This window comes from Nannobrachium achirus, assembly GCF_963921795.1.
Source record: "Nannobrachium achirus genome assembly, chromosome: 9".
Lineage (NCBI taxonomy): Eukaryota > Metazoa > Chordata > Actinopteri > Myctophiformes > Myctophidae > Nannobrachium > Nannobrachium achirus.
The window spans coordinates 9,435,592-9,452,286 of NC_137818.1; the positions used below are offsets into that span (position 1 = coordinate 9,435,592).

Below are 16,695 nucleotides of genomic sequence, written 5' to 3' on the forward strand. Positions count from 1 at the left end.
TGGTAGTCAAGGACCCCTGGTATGTAAGGACCCCTGGTATGTAAGGGCCCCTGGTAGTCAAGGGCCCCTGGTAGTCAAGGACCCCTGGTATGTAAGGACCCCTGGTATGTAAGGGCCCCTGGTAGTCAAGGGCCCCCTGGGCTCTGGACCCATAGCCTGGTAAACCATCCCGGTCACTTGAATTCACATTTTCTATGTGTCTTCTGCAGAACGGTCTGGCCCCAAGCACTGGGTGGGGGATTTGGCAGGAACCAAAAAGTGGAAAAGCAGATCAGCATCTGTCTACTGGACCCACTGGCCTGATCTATAAGCTGATACTTCTTTTGCACTATTTTCTCATCTTTCTACGGCTTTATTATTACCCCTTTTAGATTTTTATTATTTTAGATGTGGTTTGCTGTTATTATATTGTTTGCTGTTATTTCGATTTACCACTGCATTGTCTGAAGGATGCCAAAACAAGTTTTACTTGTGCATGTACCTGCACAAAAGACGTAACAATAAAGTACAACCTTGACCCTTACATACTGGGTGGGTGCATACTGAGAAGAAATAGTAACACCATGCAACATACTAGCCTTTTATGGTACATTTTGAATAGAACAACGTTTTAAAGTGAAAATTACCGGTATACAGATTACAATGTAGGCATTTAGCAGGCACTCTTTAATCCAGAGCGACTACGCGAGGCAAACACATACATCAAATGCACAGAGACAGCGTAGCGCCTGATACCCGTGAAACATTCAAAGCCTTGTGCCGTACCTTTTTTTTTCTTTTTGTGTACAGATTATAGCAGCTACATTTGTCACATCAAAACCGTGGCGTCACTACACAACAGTTAAGCTTCGCCACTAAATTAGCGAGGTTGCTCCAATCTTGTGACAACTCGCTACTCGCACACGCTGGGAGTGGATTTAGCGGTAAACACAGAGACGAGCGGAGCGACCAGAGACGCTCGCCGTATCCAGGTCACCTGGTTAATTCCGAGCGGGGGTTAATCGCAATCCCAGGATTGCGCGGGGAGGAGAACTTGCCTGTCCTTAATTCAGACAGCTACTCTCCGTCAAGCCCGATTTATAATCGTGCGGGCCTCGTGGTTGGCCGAACTTAGCAGATCTACAAGCCCACGACGCGCCGCATCCGCGGCGCGTCGTGTGCTTGTAGATCCGCTATGTTCGGCGAGCATGAATAAGGCAAGGCACTCCCTCAGACCTGTAAAGCTCTGACTCTGCCAGCTTATACTAAGCTCACCTAAGGGAGGCTCTCCAAGAAATAGTGTTTTCTATCAAGCGCTAGCGAAATTAAACATTAACTCCTAATCTCTTAGTGGCCATATTCCCCCCTCTTTTTTTTATCCTCCCGGAGGAGATTAGACAAATTGCATCTTATAATCGCGTTTTCATCCTGGGGGAAAAAAACGGAGATACATTATCAGCGTAGGCGTCTCGTTAAGTGAGAAATTAAACTTTATTGAATTCGGTTTGGACATCATCGTCGAGGCTGAAAATGAATGGCTATAACGTGGCAGCACGGTAATGTTCCCCCCACTTTGAATAATGACAATCTTTGTGGATGTGGCGGGTGAGAAAATAAAGGCTTTTCCGTGTGATGGTGGAAACAATAACTTGTATCTCTCTGGAGAGCGTTGTCTCGCACGCTGATAGTAAAAATAAAAATCATTGTAAAGATAAGACTTCTACAGGGTGACAACGAAGCGACGCAGTTTCTGCAAAAGGCTGATTGTTATCGCTGTCGCGTGGTAACCTTTTATGTCCAAATCCCTCACTTTTCAGGAAAGAGTATTGAGTATTATTACTGTAAGTCAAAAAGCACTTGTTACAAAAATGACACCCACTATTTACACCCGTAAACCTGTGATGTGAAAATAAAGTTGATTCTGATAGTTGACATACTTTTCATTCCAAACTAGTGAAAACAACAGATCAAAAAGCCACGCAAAGCAAATGTTTTGAAATAATATTTTTGAATACAATTATTTTTATACCAACTTTCAGAAAACTTAGATCAATATTTAGAAATCGACCTCAGGCCTAAATGGGTAAAACAAATCTTAAAGTCGAAACATGGAGATGGCAGGTTTCTCGTCCAGACAGCGACGTGCAAAAAGAGCAACATGAGAGCAACATGAAAGCAGTGCAGACAGGAGTGTTCTGCAGCCATGACGGACAACATGGATCTCCACCTCTCTGGTGGTCCCTGCACGCTCACGTGTCCAGGGGGAGGGACCCCCCCTACCCCCCTACCCCCCCCCACCCCCCCACCACACTCAGCTGCTGACCCAGAAATAACCCTACACAACATGACACCAACATGATCTACGACGGAGAGATCGCGAGCGTGAGCGCACACACGTGTGTGTGTGTGTGTGTGTGTGTGTGTGTGTGTGTGTGTGTGTGTGTGTGTGTGTGTGTGTGTGTGTGTGTGTGTGTGTGTGTGTGCTTTAGCATTACTATACCTGCGAGAGCCAAGTAGAATTTTGTCACTGTCGGGCAGAAACCTTGTATCTACAAGTTTCACATTTTGTAGGTTTTATCGTCAAGTAAAGCCCTGCTTCATCATACAAGACTGTCGAACAAAACTAGTGAAAATAGAAGATCTACAATTAGGCTTACAATTAGGAAACGTTTCAGGTTGGGAGGAATTTACAGGTTAGCTATACAGGAGTTAAAGTTATGCTGATGTCGTTTCCGCCCTGGTGTTGTGCGCCAAAAATAGCAGATCCACAAGCTCACAATGTGTCACAGTTTTTTTAAGGCATGCAAGGCCAGGGTGTACTTGAGGCCACAGAATGTAGCCAGCAGGAAACACACGCACGCACGCACGCACACACACACACACACACACACACACACACACACACAGACAGAGTGAGTCACATTAATGGAACAAGCTATAGCTACATCAGGAGTAGCTTTGTCGCATTCCTAAGACAATAATTTGAGGAGACTCTTTGTAAGCCCATTGATTCCGGATGGAGACCCAAATGTATTTGGCAAATACATTTGGGTCTCCATCCGGAATCAATGAGGGCACATTTGTTATAATCAAATGATTGGCTTAGGACAAAGACTAAAAAATCAAACCTCGGTTCGAAGTGAAGCGGTGAATTTTTATTCTATGTGTTCTATGCGGCTTCCACCGCTTCAAAAATATTATTGGAGCGGTGAAAGCCGCTTCCAAGGAGTGGCTTTGTGTGTCCCGTACATGTCCATATATATGGTCATTCCAGTCCAGAATGAACAGGCTGTGTCTGTCCTGTACATCTCCCGTGCATGCAGAATTGAGGATTGGTCAAGCTTCACATGCAATTTGGCCCTCCAGATAAAATCATTCATTCATTCAGAATTTATAAAAACATAGAACTAAAGCACATAGAAGCTATAGATCTAGAACACAGAATGTATAGATCTAGAACACAGATTTCATAGCTCTAGAACACATAGAATAAAAATTCACTGCTTCACTTCGAACCGAGATTTGATTTTTGAACTCAAGTCTAAATGGGGAGAGTCATTCTGGGGGTGAACTACTCCCCATTTAGACCTAAGGCCGATTCTAAAACAGAACACACCTGTGTCTTGGGGTCTGATGGGGATCCTGCTCTGATTGGCCGGGAGGATCTCCAGCTTGACGATGTCACAGGTGCTGGCCAATAGCTGCGTGGCTTCCATGAGGGAGCAGTGCTCCGTGCTGGTGCCGTCGATGGACAGGAGGATGTCCCCTGCATGCAGCGCACCACACCTTGTGGGGACATGATAATAATAATACATCAGGAGGATGTCCCCTGCATGCAGCGCACCACACCTAGTGGGGACATAATAATAATAATAATACATCAGGAGGATGTCCCCTGCATGCAGCGCACCACACCTAGTGGGGACATGATAATAATAATAATATATCAGGAGGATGTCCCCTGCATGCAGCGCACCACACCTGGGGACATAATAATAATAATACATCAGGAGGATGTCCCCTGAGCGCACCACACCTGGGGACATGATAATAATAATAATACATCAGGAGGATGTCCCCTGCATGCAGCGCACCACACCTGGGGACATAATAATAATAATACATCAGGAGGATGTCCCCTGAGCGCACCACACCTGGGGACATGATAATAATAATAATACATCAGGAGGATGTCCCCTGCATGCAGCGCACCACACCTGGGGACATAATAATAATAATACATCAGGAGGATGTCCCCTGAGCGCACCACACCTGGGGACATGATAATAATAATACATCAGGAGGATGTCCCCTGCATGTAGCGCACCACACCTGGGGACATGGAGGTACAAGGAGGTACAAATATCAATTATAACACTGGTTCCGAAAACACTGGGTCGCAACCAGGGGGAGAGTTCCGCCGATTTAAAATGAGCCCGATACGGAACTAAAACTTCCTATGGTTGGCCACTAGTTGCGCTGTTTTCCCCTCCGGCCGATCGCAAAAAGAATTGTTCTCCATTGGACCCCATAAATTTTCCCCTTTCGTTTTCTAACCTTAATTAACACTTTCATACATACTTTATGGTTCCTATCGCTAGTTAAAAATTGCCTTTCAATCACGATGATATGCGTTTTGTGAAAATAAGGTCCCATTTATGTTAAAATTTATGATAAAGATGCGGGGGGGGCGTGGCCAACTAAACTGATACCAGCCGGCTGTGTTCTTCTTCGAGTGCTGTATTTCGGGAGGCTTCGACCACATTCTCCCATGTATCCCTGCGGTTGCACGTGACCGTTGGCAGCCAATAGCCTCCTCTGACCGCATTTTAATCCATGATGGCGACACCCATGCCAAGGACCCATATTGTTTCATTTGCGCTGCATAGAAACCAATGGCGTCGCTTTGTCCATACCTTTTATACAGTCTATGGTCGCAACCCACACACATTTTTATGGGTCCCTTGATTTTGTTTCCTACAATATTACTATTGAAAATATTTTAAAAAAACCTTCCCCAAAAAAGCAAATGTTCTCATGAATTAAAAACAAAATTCAATGATTTTCTTTCAGTAATTTCATGATGTCTTTAAAAAGTGCACATTTTTAACGTCTTTGCTATAGGGGTCCCTGGAACTAGGGGGGTCAGCGCACCACACCTAGTGGGGACATGATAATAATAATAATATATCAGGAGCAGTGTTGGGCAGTAACGAATTACTAATAATATATTACTGTAATATTATTACTTTTTCCAGTAACGAGTAATATAAGGTATTACTCAAAAAAAAATGGTAATATATAACGCTTTACTCCGCAAAAAAAAAGCCTCGCTACTCCGTTACTAGCCATTTTAGCCGATTGCAGAAAAAGAACAGATCTACAAGACATCAACATACATCTACACTTCTACAGAGATGCGATGTAGCTTGTAGATCAGTCATTTGCGCAGTGCGCACAGTTATGACGTTGCTTATGTCATGAGACCAGTGCATGGACCACCAGTGTCAGCGCTGCGCTGCCTGTCACAGTCACAGAGAGAGCATCAGCGTGCGACGCGCTTACATGGATGGGACATTTACAATCTACAAGCACTCCTCTCGGCCGCGGAGGGGTCCGCGGGGGTCCGCCGCGGAGGGGCCCGTAGCGGGGGTCCGCCGCGGACCGTCCGCGGAGCTCAGCGGGACCACCGTGGACCACTGCGGACTGAGTTGCTGCTGTTAGCCACTAATAGCCAGTTAGCGTAGCCTCCTAGCCCTGAATACATGACTATGACTATCAGTATCATATGATAGTCATGTATTCAGGGCTACGTAGCCTCCACTGTCTGAGCCCAATAAGCCTCATGTCTGTTGTAAAATGTAAAACTACTCACCGAAATAGACGGTTTTAGGGAGTTGAAAGCCTACTTTCCTTAGTGGGAACACCCAGAGCCCCTGCACCTCACGTCTAAAATAGCCTACACTTTTTAGGCAGAAAAGAAAATATGTAGCCTATTATTTAAGGATAATATAGGCAGGGGTCTTCAACAGAGCTGAGAGTTTTAAATGTAATAAAAAATAAGCAATGTTTTGTTGGGTTATATATTATGTCTTAATTATTAATTGATAAAATCCATTAAAAAAGTATCTAACTGTTCCCAGGTCAAATATTGATGTGTGATTAAAATGTGATTAATTGAGATTAATTAATTACAAAGCCTGCAATTATAATTTCTTTAATCGCATCCCAGAGACTCTTATTGTTCCAATAAATTGGATTCAGTTCTAAAAGGAGCTGGCTAAACAGATTTTGCAGGTTAAAAAAAAACAAAAGAAAAAAAAGTAATATAACTTAATATATTACATATTACTCTTGTTTCCAAGTAATAAGTAATATAATATTATTACTTTTTCCAAGGAGTAATAAGTAATAAGTAACGATTACTCTCCTAAGTAATATTGCCCAACACTGATCAGGAGGATGTCCCCTGCATGCAGCGCACCACACCTGGGGACATAATAATAATAATACATCAGGAGGATGTCCCCTGAGCGCACCACACCTGGGGACATGATAATAATAATAATACATCAGGAGGATGTCCCCTGCATGCAGCGCACCACACCTGGGGACATAATAATAATAATACATCAGGAGGATGTCCCCTGAGCGCACCACACCTGGGGACATGATAATAATAATAATACATCAGGAGGATGTCCCCTGCATGTAGCGCACCACACCTGGGGACATGGAGGTACAAGGAGGTACAAATATCAATTATAACACTGGTTCCGAAAACACTGGGTCGCAACCAGGGGGAGAGTTCCGCCGATTTAAAATGAGCCCGATACGGAACTAAAACTTCCTATGGTTGGCCACTAGTTGCGCTGTTTTCCCCTCCGGCCGATCGCAAAAAGAATTGTTCTCCATTGGACCCCATTAATTTTCCCCTTTCGTTTTCTAACCTTAATTAACACTTTCATACATACTTTATGGTTCCTATCGCTAGTTAAAAATTGCCTTTCAATCACGATGATATGCGTTTTGTGAAAATAAGGTCCCATTTATGTTAAAATTTATGATAAAGATGCGGGGGGGCGTGGCCAACTAAACTGATACCAGCCGGCTGTGTTCTTCTTCGAGTGCTGTATTTCGGGAGGCTTCGACCACATTCTCCCATGTATCCCTGCGGTTGCACGTGACCGTTGGCAGCCAATAGCCTCCTCTGACCGCATTTTAATCCATGATGGCGACACCCATGCCAAGGACCCATATTGTTTCATTTGCGCTGCATAGAAACCAATGGCGTCGCTTTGTCCATACCTTTTATACAGTCTATGGTCGCAACCCACACACATTTTTATGGGTCCCTTGATTTTGTTTCCTACAATATTACTATTGAAAATATTTTCAAAAAACCTTCCCCAAAAAAGCAAATGTTCTCATGAATTAAAAACAAAATTCAATGATTTTCTTTCAGTAATTTCATGATGTCTTTAAAAAGTGCACATTTTTAACGTCTTTGCTATAGGGGTCCCTGGAACTAGGGGGGTCAGCGCACCACACCTAGTGGGGACATGATAATAATAATAATATATCAGGAGCAGTGTTGGGCAGTAACGAATTACTAATAATATATTACTGTAATATTATTACTTTTTCCAGTAACGAGTAATATAAGGTATTACTCTAAAAAAAATGGTAATATATAACGCTTTACTCCGCAAAAAAAAGCCTCGCTACTCCGTTACTAGCCATTTTAGCCGATTGCAGAAAAAGAACAGATCTACAAGACATCAACATACATCTACACTTCTACAGAGATGCGATGTAGCTTGTAGATCAGTCATTTGCGCAGTGCGCACAGTTATGACGTTGCTTATGTCATGAGACCAGTGCATGGACCACCAGTGTCAGCGCTGCGCTGCCTGTCACAGTCACAGAGAGAGCATCAGCGTGCGACGCGCTTACATGGATGGGACATTTACAATCTACAAGCACTCCTCTCGGCCGCGGAGGGGTCCGCGGGGGTCCGCCGCGGAGGGGCCCGTAGCGGGGGTCCGCCGCGGACCGTCCGCGGAGCTCAGCGGGACCACCGTGGACCACTGCGGACTGAGTTGCTGCTGTTAGCCACTAATAGCCAGTTAGCGTAGCCTCCTAGCCCTGAATACATGACTATGACTATCAGTATCATATGATAGTCATGTATTCAGGGCTACGTAGCCTCCACTGTCTGAGCCCAATAAGCCTCATGTCTGTTGTAAAATGTAAAACTACTCACCGAAATAGACGGTTTTAGGGAGTTGAAAGCCTACTTTCCTTAGTGGGAACACCCAGAGCCCCTGCACCTCACGTCTAAAATAGCCTACACTTTTTAGGCAGAAAAGAAAATATGTAGCCTATTATTTAAGGATAATATAGGCAGGGGTCTTCAACAGAGCTGAGAGTTTTAAATGTAATAAAAAATAAGCAATGTTTTGTTGGGTTATATATTATGTCTTAATTATTAATTGATAAAATCCATTAAAAAAGTATCTAACTGTTCCCAGGTCAAATATTGATGTGTGATTAAAATGTGATTAATTGAGATTAATTAATTACAAAGCCTGCAATTATAATTTCTTTAATCGCATCCCAGAGACTCTTATTGTTCCAATAAATTGGATTCAGTTCTAAAAGGAGCTGGCTAAACAGATTTTGCAGGTTAAAAAAAAAGAAAAGAAAAAAAAGTAATATAACTTAATATATTACATATTACTCTTGTTTCCAAGTAATAAGTAATATAATATTATTACTTTTTCCAAGGAGTAATAAGTAATAAGTAACGATTACTCTCCTAAGTAATATTGCCCAACACTGATCAGGAGGATGTCCCCTGCATGCAGCGCACCACACCTGGGGACATAATAATAATAATACATCAGGAGGATGTCCCCTGAGCGCACCACACCTGGGGACATGATAATAATAATAATACATCAGGAGGATGTCCCCTGCATGCAGCGCACCACACCTGGGGACATAATAATAATAATACATCAGGAGGATGTCCCCTGAGCGCACCACACCTGGGGACATGATAATAATAATAATACATCAGGAGGATGTCCCCTGCATGTAGCGCACCACACCTGGGGACATGGAGGTACAAGGAGGTACAAATATCAATTATAACACTGGTTCCGAAAACACTGGGTCGCAACCAGGGGGAGAGTTCCGCCGATTTAAAATGAGCCCGATACGGAACTAAAACTTCCTATGGTTGGCCACTAGTTGCGCTGTTTTCCCCTCCGGCCGATCGCAAAAAGAATTGTTCTCCATTGGACCCCATTAATTTTCCCCTTTCGTTGTCTAACCTTAATTAACACTTTCATACATACTTTATGGTTCCTATCGCTAGTTAAAAATTGCCTTTCAATCACGATGATATGCGTTTTGTGAAAATAAGGTCCCATTTATGTTAAAATTTATGATAAAGATGCGGGGGGCGTGGCCAACTAAACTGATACCAGCCGGCTGTGTTCTTCTTCGAGTGCTGTATTTCGGGAGGCTTCGACCACATTCTCCCATGTATCCCTGCGGTTGCACGTGACCGTTGGCAGCCAATAGCCTCCTCTGACCGCATTTTAATCCATGATGGCGACACCCATGCCAAGGACCCATATTGTTTCATTTGCGCTGCATAGAAACCAATGGCGTCGCTTTGTCCATACCTTTTATACAGTCTATGGTCGCAACCCACACACATTTTTATGGGTCCCTTGATTTTGTTTCCTACAATATTACTATTGAAAATATTTTCAAAAAACCTTCCCCAAAAAAGCAAATGTTCTCATGAATTAAAAACAAAATTCAATGATTTTCTTTCAGTAATTTCATGATGTCTTTAAAAAGTGCACATTTTTAACGTCTTTGCTATAGGGGTCCCTGGAACTAGGGGGGTCAGCAGCGAAACACATAACATACAGAAGAAAATAGAAATACCTCAAGATTGTACTTGAGTACAGAACATGCATACTTAGTTACTTTACACCACTGATTTAGGGGTCCTTGAAAAAAAGAAGTGCCGTACACGTAGAGAGTAATGTCTCACCTTTCTGCCACGCTGGCCGCCCTGATCTTGTCTATGATGATGACCTGCTTGTTGCGGTACACGGCCGTGGTGAGGCAGATCCCCAGGCCCGTGGAAGGACCTTTCACTATCTCCACCAGTAGGGGGCCCGAGGCCTGCTGCACGGCCTCTGGAAGGACAACACATGTTAGAAGACCTTTCGGATGCCATTATTTTGGTAATTATTTGGCTATAGAGTGCCGCCATTCACTTGCGCCTTTATTTTGAAGAGCCCCGGAAGCCGCGATCGCGTCCATGCGGTTGAAATTCACGATCTTGTTTTACATTCAATATGTTTACATTCACATGGAAATGAAAAAATCGCACCCGTGCGAAGTGAGCGGTGCAGAAATATTTAGGGAGTACCAGTAAGACTCCCTAATCGGGAGATGGTCGCTTATCTCCACAAATAGGGCAAAAATGGGTTTTTCCAAAATCTTCCTGATCCATGTTGATGACATGAGTGTAGACATGCTATGTAGTGATTTCCGTGATTTTAGGGCAAAATCTGTAGGAGCAGTGTCCAAAAATGTGTTTTTAAAAAATCGGCCTGAAGGTGGCGCTATATGGGACAGATTAATGTTGATGGGATGAGTGTAGACATACTGTGTAGCGATTTGCGTGATTTTAGGGCAAAAACTGTAGGAGCAGTGTCCAAAAATGTGTTTTAAAAATCGGCCTGCAGGTGGCGCTAGAAGAGGGCCATGTGAGAAATGAGGGGTGGGGTCTCCGCGTTGCCTTGGCGGACGAATAGGTACCGGCCCTGGCTCTCCCGGACGCTCCTAGCCCGAGTTACGGCATTTTATGTGAGCTGCAGTGGAGGGGGTCCTCCACTGGGGGCGCCACCACTTTTGCATCCGTTCTGGAGCACCAGGAGTGGGTGGTCCCCAGGAATTCCCCGTGAGCAGCCCCGTTGGGGTGGTCATTTGGTCATTTTTGCACATGTGGTCATTTTTTACACCAGGGGTCCTTGGAGGTTGTAGTTTGCCAGGTAAGGAGTGTGTGTGCAAAATGTGGCATGGATGGGGGCAACGGTTGTGGAGATATGAGCAAGGCAAAAGTGTGACGTGTGACGTGTCACTCACGGAGGGACATTTATTTACTCCATGTCCCTCTCGCTGTCTTTCTCTCTGTAGGGAAAGGAACGTGGCACTTGAACATTATGTCAGATGATCTAAAATAAATGTTTCTTGAAGATGGGGGATCGCAAAGATGTGTCTCCCCAGTTCCTCTCCCACCCAACAACAACAAATAGGCCTACAGTATATGGTCACAAGTTATGGCATGATGACAGCATCCTACATGTAGGCTACATAGTACATCCAATTTGCCGAAATCAAGGCTTCAAAACTGAACTCCACAAAGCAATGGATGACGTCATGGGTAGATCTGTCATCAGCGTAACGGATATAAAAGCAGCAGTCAAACCAACACAGGTAATTTCTCCAAAAGCGGATCACAATTGTCTGGTATTGCACGAGCAGCGAGCACCACATAAAGGCTGAAATGGCCGCCACCATGATTGACACGGAAGGAGCCCCAGCGCCAAAGGTCGTCCCACCAAAGGTCATCCCCTTCTTCCCGACATTTCAAAGTTATTTGGCAATGGGAGATCAGTTGTACCAAAAGGGGCACTATATCAAAGCTATAGAAAGCTATTCCATGGGATTAATGCTCAAGGTGGAAGACAAGGACTGCCTCGCTGAGCGATCTAAATGTTTCTGAAGATGGGGGATCCAGAAAATGCTTTAAAGGACGCTGAGGCATCTCTTAAACATGACAAGACATTTTACAAGGGATTGTACTGTAAGGCAGAGGCACTGTGCACCATGGGGGATTTTGAGTCTGCACTGGCTGTTTACCATAGGGGACGGAAGCTGCGTCCAAATGTGGCCGACTTCAGACTCGGCATCCAGAAGGCAGAGGAAACTTTGGAAAGGACTGTGCGGGGGAAACCTACCGGTGTTATTCATCACCTGAAGAAAGACAAAGAATACCTGGAGAAGTGGGACCTAAGGACCTAAGGAGAGACCCACCTGAGGAAGAGGACCTAAGGAGAGACCCACCTGTACAGAGGACCTAAGGAGAGACCCAACTGTTGATGGTGCCTGATTTCCTGGAGCTCTTCAGGGAGAGAGCCACCGCCCCCTTCTTTGTGTTCCAGGTGTTCTGTGTGGAGCTGTGGTGTCTGGATGAGTACTGGTACTATAAGGACCATAAGCTGGACTTTGCCATGTCTACATACCGGTACCTAAATATTAGAATACATGAGGATAGTGCATTCTAATGACCCTGAAAGGTCATGTTAAGATACTTTGAAGACAAAGTCATTCGAAAAGACAAGTCTGGCATGTGTTATTTCTGTTGGGACGATATTTGATGTCTTCTTGCAAATGATGGCTGAGAAGCCCAAGACCAAAGAGCATGAAGAGCAGCTGGAATGTCATGCACAGTTTCTATTGCTTTACTTTAACCACAATGACAAAAGGATCTGTAGAGTTGCAGACAAATACTGGACTTGTTTGGTCGAGACTTTCCCACATCTGCTGTGGAGTGGTTCTAGACATTCTAGACATCTTGCAAACATTCTCTCTGTCACTCAGTGCTGACATCCGCAAGGATCTGCCAAACATGACATTATTATAGGTATCACCTTCATGATCACTGTCCCAGTTTAGCCAGAAGGCCGGCAAGATGAGAGACCGATTGTACAAAATTCAACAGTAGTTGCAGATCCAAAGAGGAGAAGGAGGTTCTACTGTATTTTCGCTCCCATGAAGTGTCCAGGATATGGAGTTGGTTAGGCGTGGTAAAGCTTGTACTTCGATCTACATGAAGTACAAGCTTTCTTGAAGTACAAGAATATTTATATTCTTTGAATTTCAAAATTGTCTTGAGCTGGATAACTCTATAATACATGAAAACAAACCACACTTTTAGACAGGGCCCTGTGATTAAAGCGCTCTGTCTAAAAGTGTGGTTTGTTTTCATGTATTATAGATAATACATGACTCATACAATTGAGAAATTCAAATGAACTATTTTGAAATTCAAGGTTAGCACCGCTCAATAATTTTTTATGACGTAATTTAGGCGGCCTAAACGCGTTCTAAATCAGAGTTAACCAATCGGGTGCCTATGTGACTATGACATCATGGACAGATCAACAGAACCGAAGTGTTTCATTGGTCTAGTGGACTCATGTCATCATCATTTGTGATAAGCTGTTTATTTATATTCTTTGAATTTCAAAATTGTCTTGAGCTGGATATCTCTATAATACATGAAAACAAACCACACTTTTAGACAGGGCCCTGTGATTAAAGCGCTCTGTCTAAAAGTGTGGTTTGTTTTCATGTATTATAGATAATAATACATGACTCATACAATTGAGAAATTCAAATGAACTATTTTGAAATTCAATGTTAGCACCGCTCAATAATTTTTTATGACGTAATTTAGGCGGCCTAAACGCGTTCTAAATCAGAGTTAACCAATCGGGTGCCTATGTGACTATGACATCATGGACAGATCAACAGAATCGAAGTGTTTCATTGGTCTAGCGGACTCATGTCATCATCATTTGTGACATCATTTGTGACATCATTTTTTTTAAGCGGTCTATAGGAGCGGTTAGCACCGCTCAAAAACCTAACCGTGGCCTAACCGTCCAACACCAACACCTGCACACCAAAAAAAAAAAAAAAAAAAAGGTAGTCCGGAATTCTCCTTTAAGCAATTAAAAATGGGATTGGTTTTCAAGATACAGTAGACAATGGGACTCTACCCTCAATGCCCTCACTATGAACAAACGATTTTATCGTTTTTGGTTTGTTTGTTTCTTCTTCATCTGCACCTTTTCCTGATAACAATCATCTTTATTGTCATCTTTCTCTTCACCATTGTTGCGTACTTGCGTAGTAATCTTCTTACATGCTTGGACCCTGTTGACACTTGCGGCTACATTTATTAAATCATTAGTTTGTTTTATTTATTTTAGTGGGATTATTTTTTTTTTTTACGATGTTATTTATTTATTTGATCAGTTTCTGGTGTTTGTAGTCATGGCTGCCAGTTCCCACCTGATGTTGTGTGGGAGTCCAGACAGCTCCAGACCGTACCGAACGACCGCCAGCTTGCATAACGTCTTCAGACTAGGACTGAAGTCAAAGACGAACAGGTGTGAGTTGTCTCGTCCAAAGAGGAGGATACGATCTCCCACAATGGCAATGCAACAGCGACATCCCGCGGTTGGAATCGGGCCTTTCCTCTTGGGCTCAACCTTCTTCCAGGAGTTGGTCTCTGGGTTGAATTTCCACAGATCACTGAAGAATTGGTAAACGGTCTTACTACCAAATATGTAGATCTCTCCATTGTGGACAAAGACTGAACGATCCCAGTGTCCTACAAGAAGAGGCTGTACAGGATGCGTGTCCAGCCAGCAGTTGGTCTCTGTGTCAAACCACATGGCGGTGTTCATATGGACCCCCAGGTGCCCAAATACAAACATCTTTGTCCCGATGATGGTGGCAGAATTACATCCTATGATTTCTGGTGTTGGTGGAATGCCTCTGGTGTTAATTAAAGACCAGACCATTGTGGTCGTGTCCAACCTGTAGAGCTCACTAGTGCATCTAAGGCTGGTGTATCCTCCATAGACAAACATGATGTTCCCCAAGACAAAGGCCGAGTGGTTCATCATTCCCTCTGGAACAGTGCCAGACACCCGGGGCTTGGACCAACTGTGGGTGCCGACATCAAATGTATAAAGCACGTTGCTGTAAGGATACCCACCCCAGACATACACGATATCGCTTACAAGCTCAGCTGTGTAGCCCTCAAACTTGAAGGGCGCCTCAACTCTTCCGGTTGTCACTGGACCTGGGGTCAACTTCCTCCAGCGCAAAGACACTGTGTTGAAGATGGCCACTTCAATCTGTTTGCACCCTCCAAAGGCGTACAGCTCGCGCCCCTCAACCACAGCAGTTTGGACATTCCTGGGTCCTTCTTTCAGATGTACCGCCCAGTTAAACATCTCACATGGCAGCAACAGCGTTAAAGTACAGTGAGAATCGTTAGAATTAGTTTGGCTCACGTAGCTATATGAGGAAATGATGCTTTTGGACAATTAATTTTAAAAGTTATTATGACGACGATGTTGTGATGTCAATGCTAACGTCATTGATGTAGAAGAGCCAATCATCTCATCACTAGACACGGCAGCCGGTGGGCATTGTGCATTTTCAGAGGATATTCTGGAAAAAGTACCCACATTTTTTTACTTAAGTAAAAGTATCAATACTGCAATATGGAAATACTCTGTTACAAGTAAAAGTCCGGAAATTCCAAATTTACTTGAGTAAAATTATAAAAATATTGGTATCAAACTGTAGAAGTACTCATTGTACATCATATCGAAAAAAGGAGAAACTACAAGTTCACAATGCGTCGCGCCACACACATCGTGAGCTTATGTGAGCTTGTAGATCGGCTATTTTGAAATGGCTAAAATGCTTTTCGGTGTGAAAGTAAACATGTTGATGGATATAACAACATAGTGAATTTCGACAACATGGACACGACCTTGGCTTACGTGGGTCTTCAAAATAAGGTACAATCAGTGGAAAAAAATCAAACCTCGGTTCGAAGTGAAGCGGTGAACTTTTATTCTATGTGTTCTAGAGCTATGAACTCTGTGATCTATACATTCTTCCAATTCTGAATGAATTAATGATTTTATCTGGAGGGCCGAATTGTCATGTGAAGCTTGACCAATCCTCAAAGTATGGTCTCATTGGACATTTTTAATCATCCAATCATCAGACCGGGACGGACATTACACACATATTCTGGACGTACGGGACAGATAAAACCTGTTCATTCTGGACTGAAATGACCATATATGGACATGGGACACACATGTACGGGACAGATAAAACCTATTCATTCTGGACTGAAATGACCATATATGGACATGAACGGGAGACACAAAGCCACTCCTTGGAAGCAGCTTTCACCGCTTCAAAAACCCCGGCAGAAGTTATCTAAATAATTAATTATATATTACGGTCTATTGCGGTCTATGGGTTTCGCTCTGACATCCTGCTCTGACTTCACTGTGATGATAGGGGAATCACACTAACATAATCCCTTTCATACCCATATATGGAGTTCCCTGATGTCATCAATATTAAGAAGAAGCCAATATCTAACAGGACTTCATATGGGAATGCCCATATATGGAGGCCACATCGGCCACATACCACGTACACTAACAGAATCCATTATGGCCAAGACAGCCCAAATCTGTGTGGCTGGTTCTACAGACAGGGATCTCCATGTATGGGCATAAAAGGGGTATGATGTCAGATGTCATAGAGGTCATAGGACTTTCACATAACGAATAACTGAGTAAGCATGTTTGGGCTCTCACAGCATATCTCCATATACAGTACATGGATCTCCATATATACTGGTCTGGAATTCCTTGACTACTTCCCTTAAAACATGTAGCTCACTGGCATCCTTCAAAACTGCCCTGAAAACTCACCTTTCAGGAGCCCCACCCCCTTGTTTCCCCTATCCTGTACATAGTGTTTTTTATAACTGCGATATTATTG

At 43.5% G+C, this 16,695-nt stretch overlaps 1 protein-coding gene across 1 annotated transcript in view; it reads right to left on the bottom strand.

Moving 5' to 3' along the window:
• The window catches only part of LOC308291836 (glutamate receptor-interacting protein 2-like), a gene marked incomplete at both ends in the record, with an annotated part of 124,107 nt that overhangs the window by 42,678 nt on the left and 64,734 nt on the right, over positions 1 to 16,695 (bottom strand). Inside the window, 2 exons of the mRNA XM_080733968.1 lie at positions 3,596 to 3,765; positions 10,058 to 10,205. Coding sequence (XP_080590094.1) covers positions 3,596 to 3,765; positions 10,058 to 10,205 — 318 coding nt within the window. The remainder of the gene's footprint in view (positions 1 to 3,595; positions 3,766 to 10,057; positions 10,206 to 16,695) is intronic.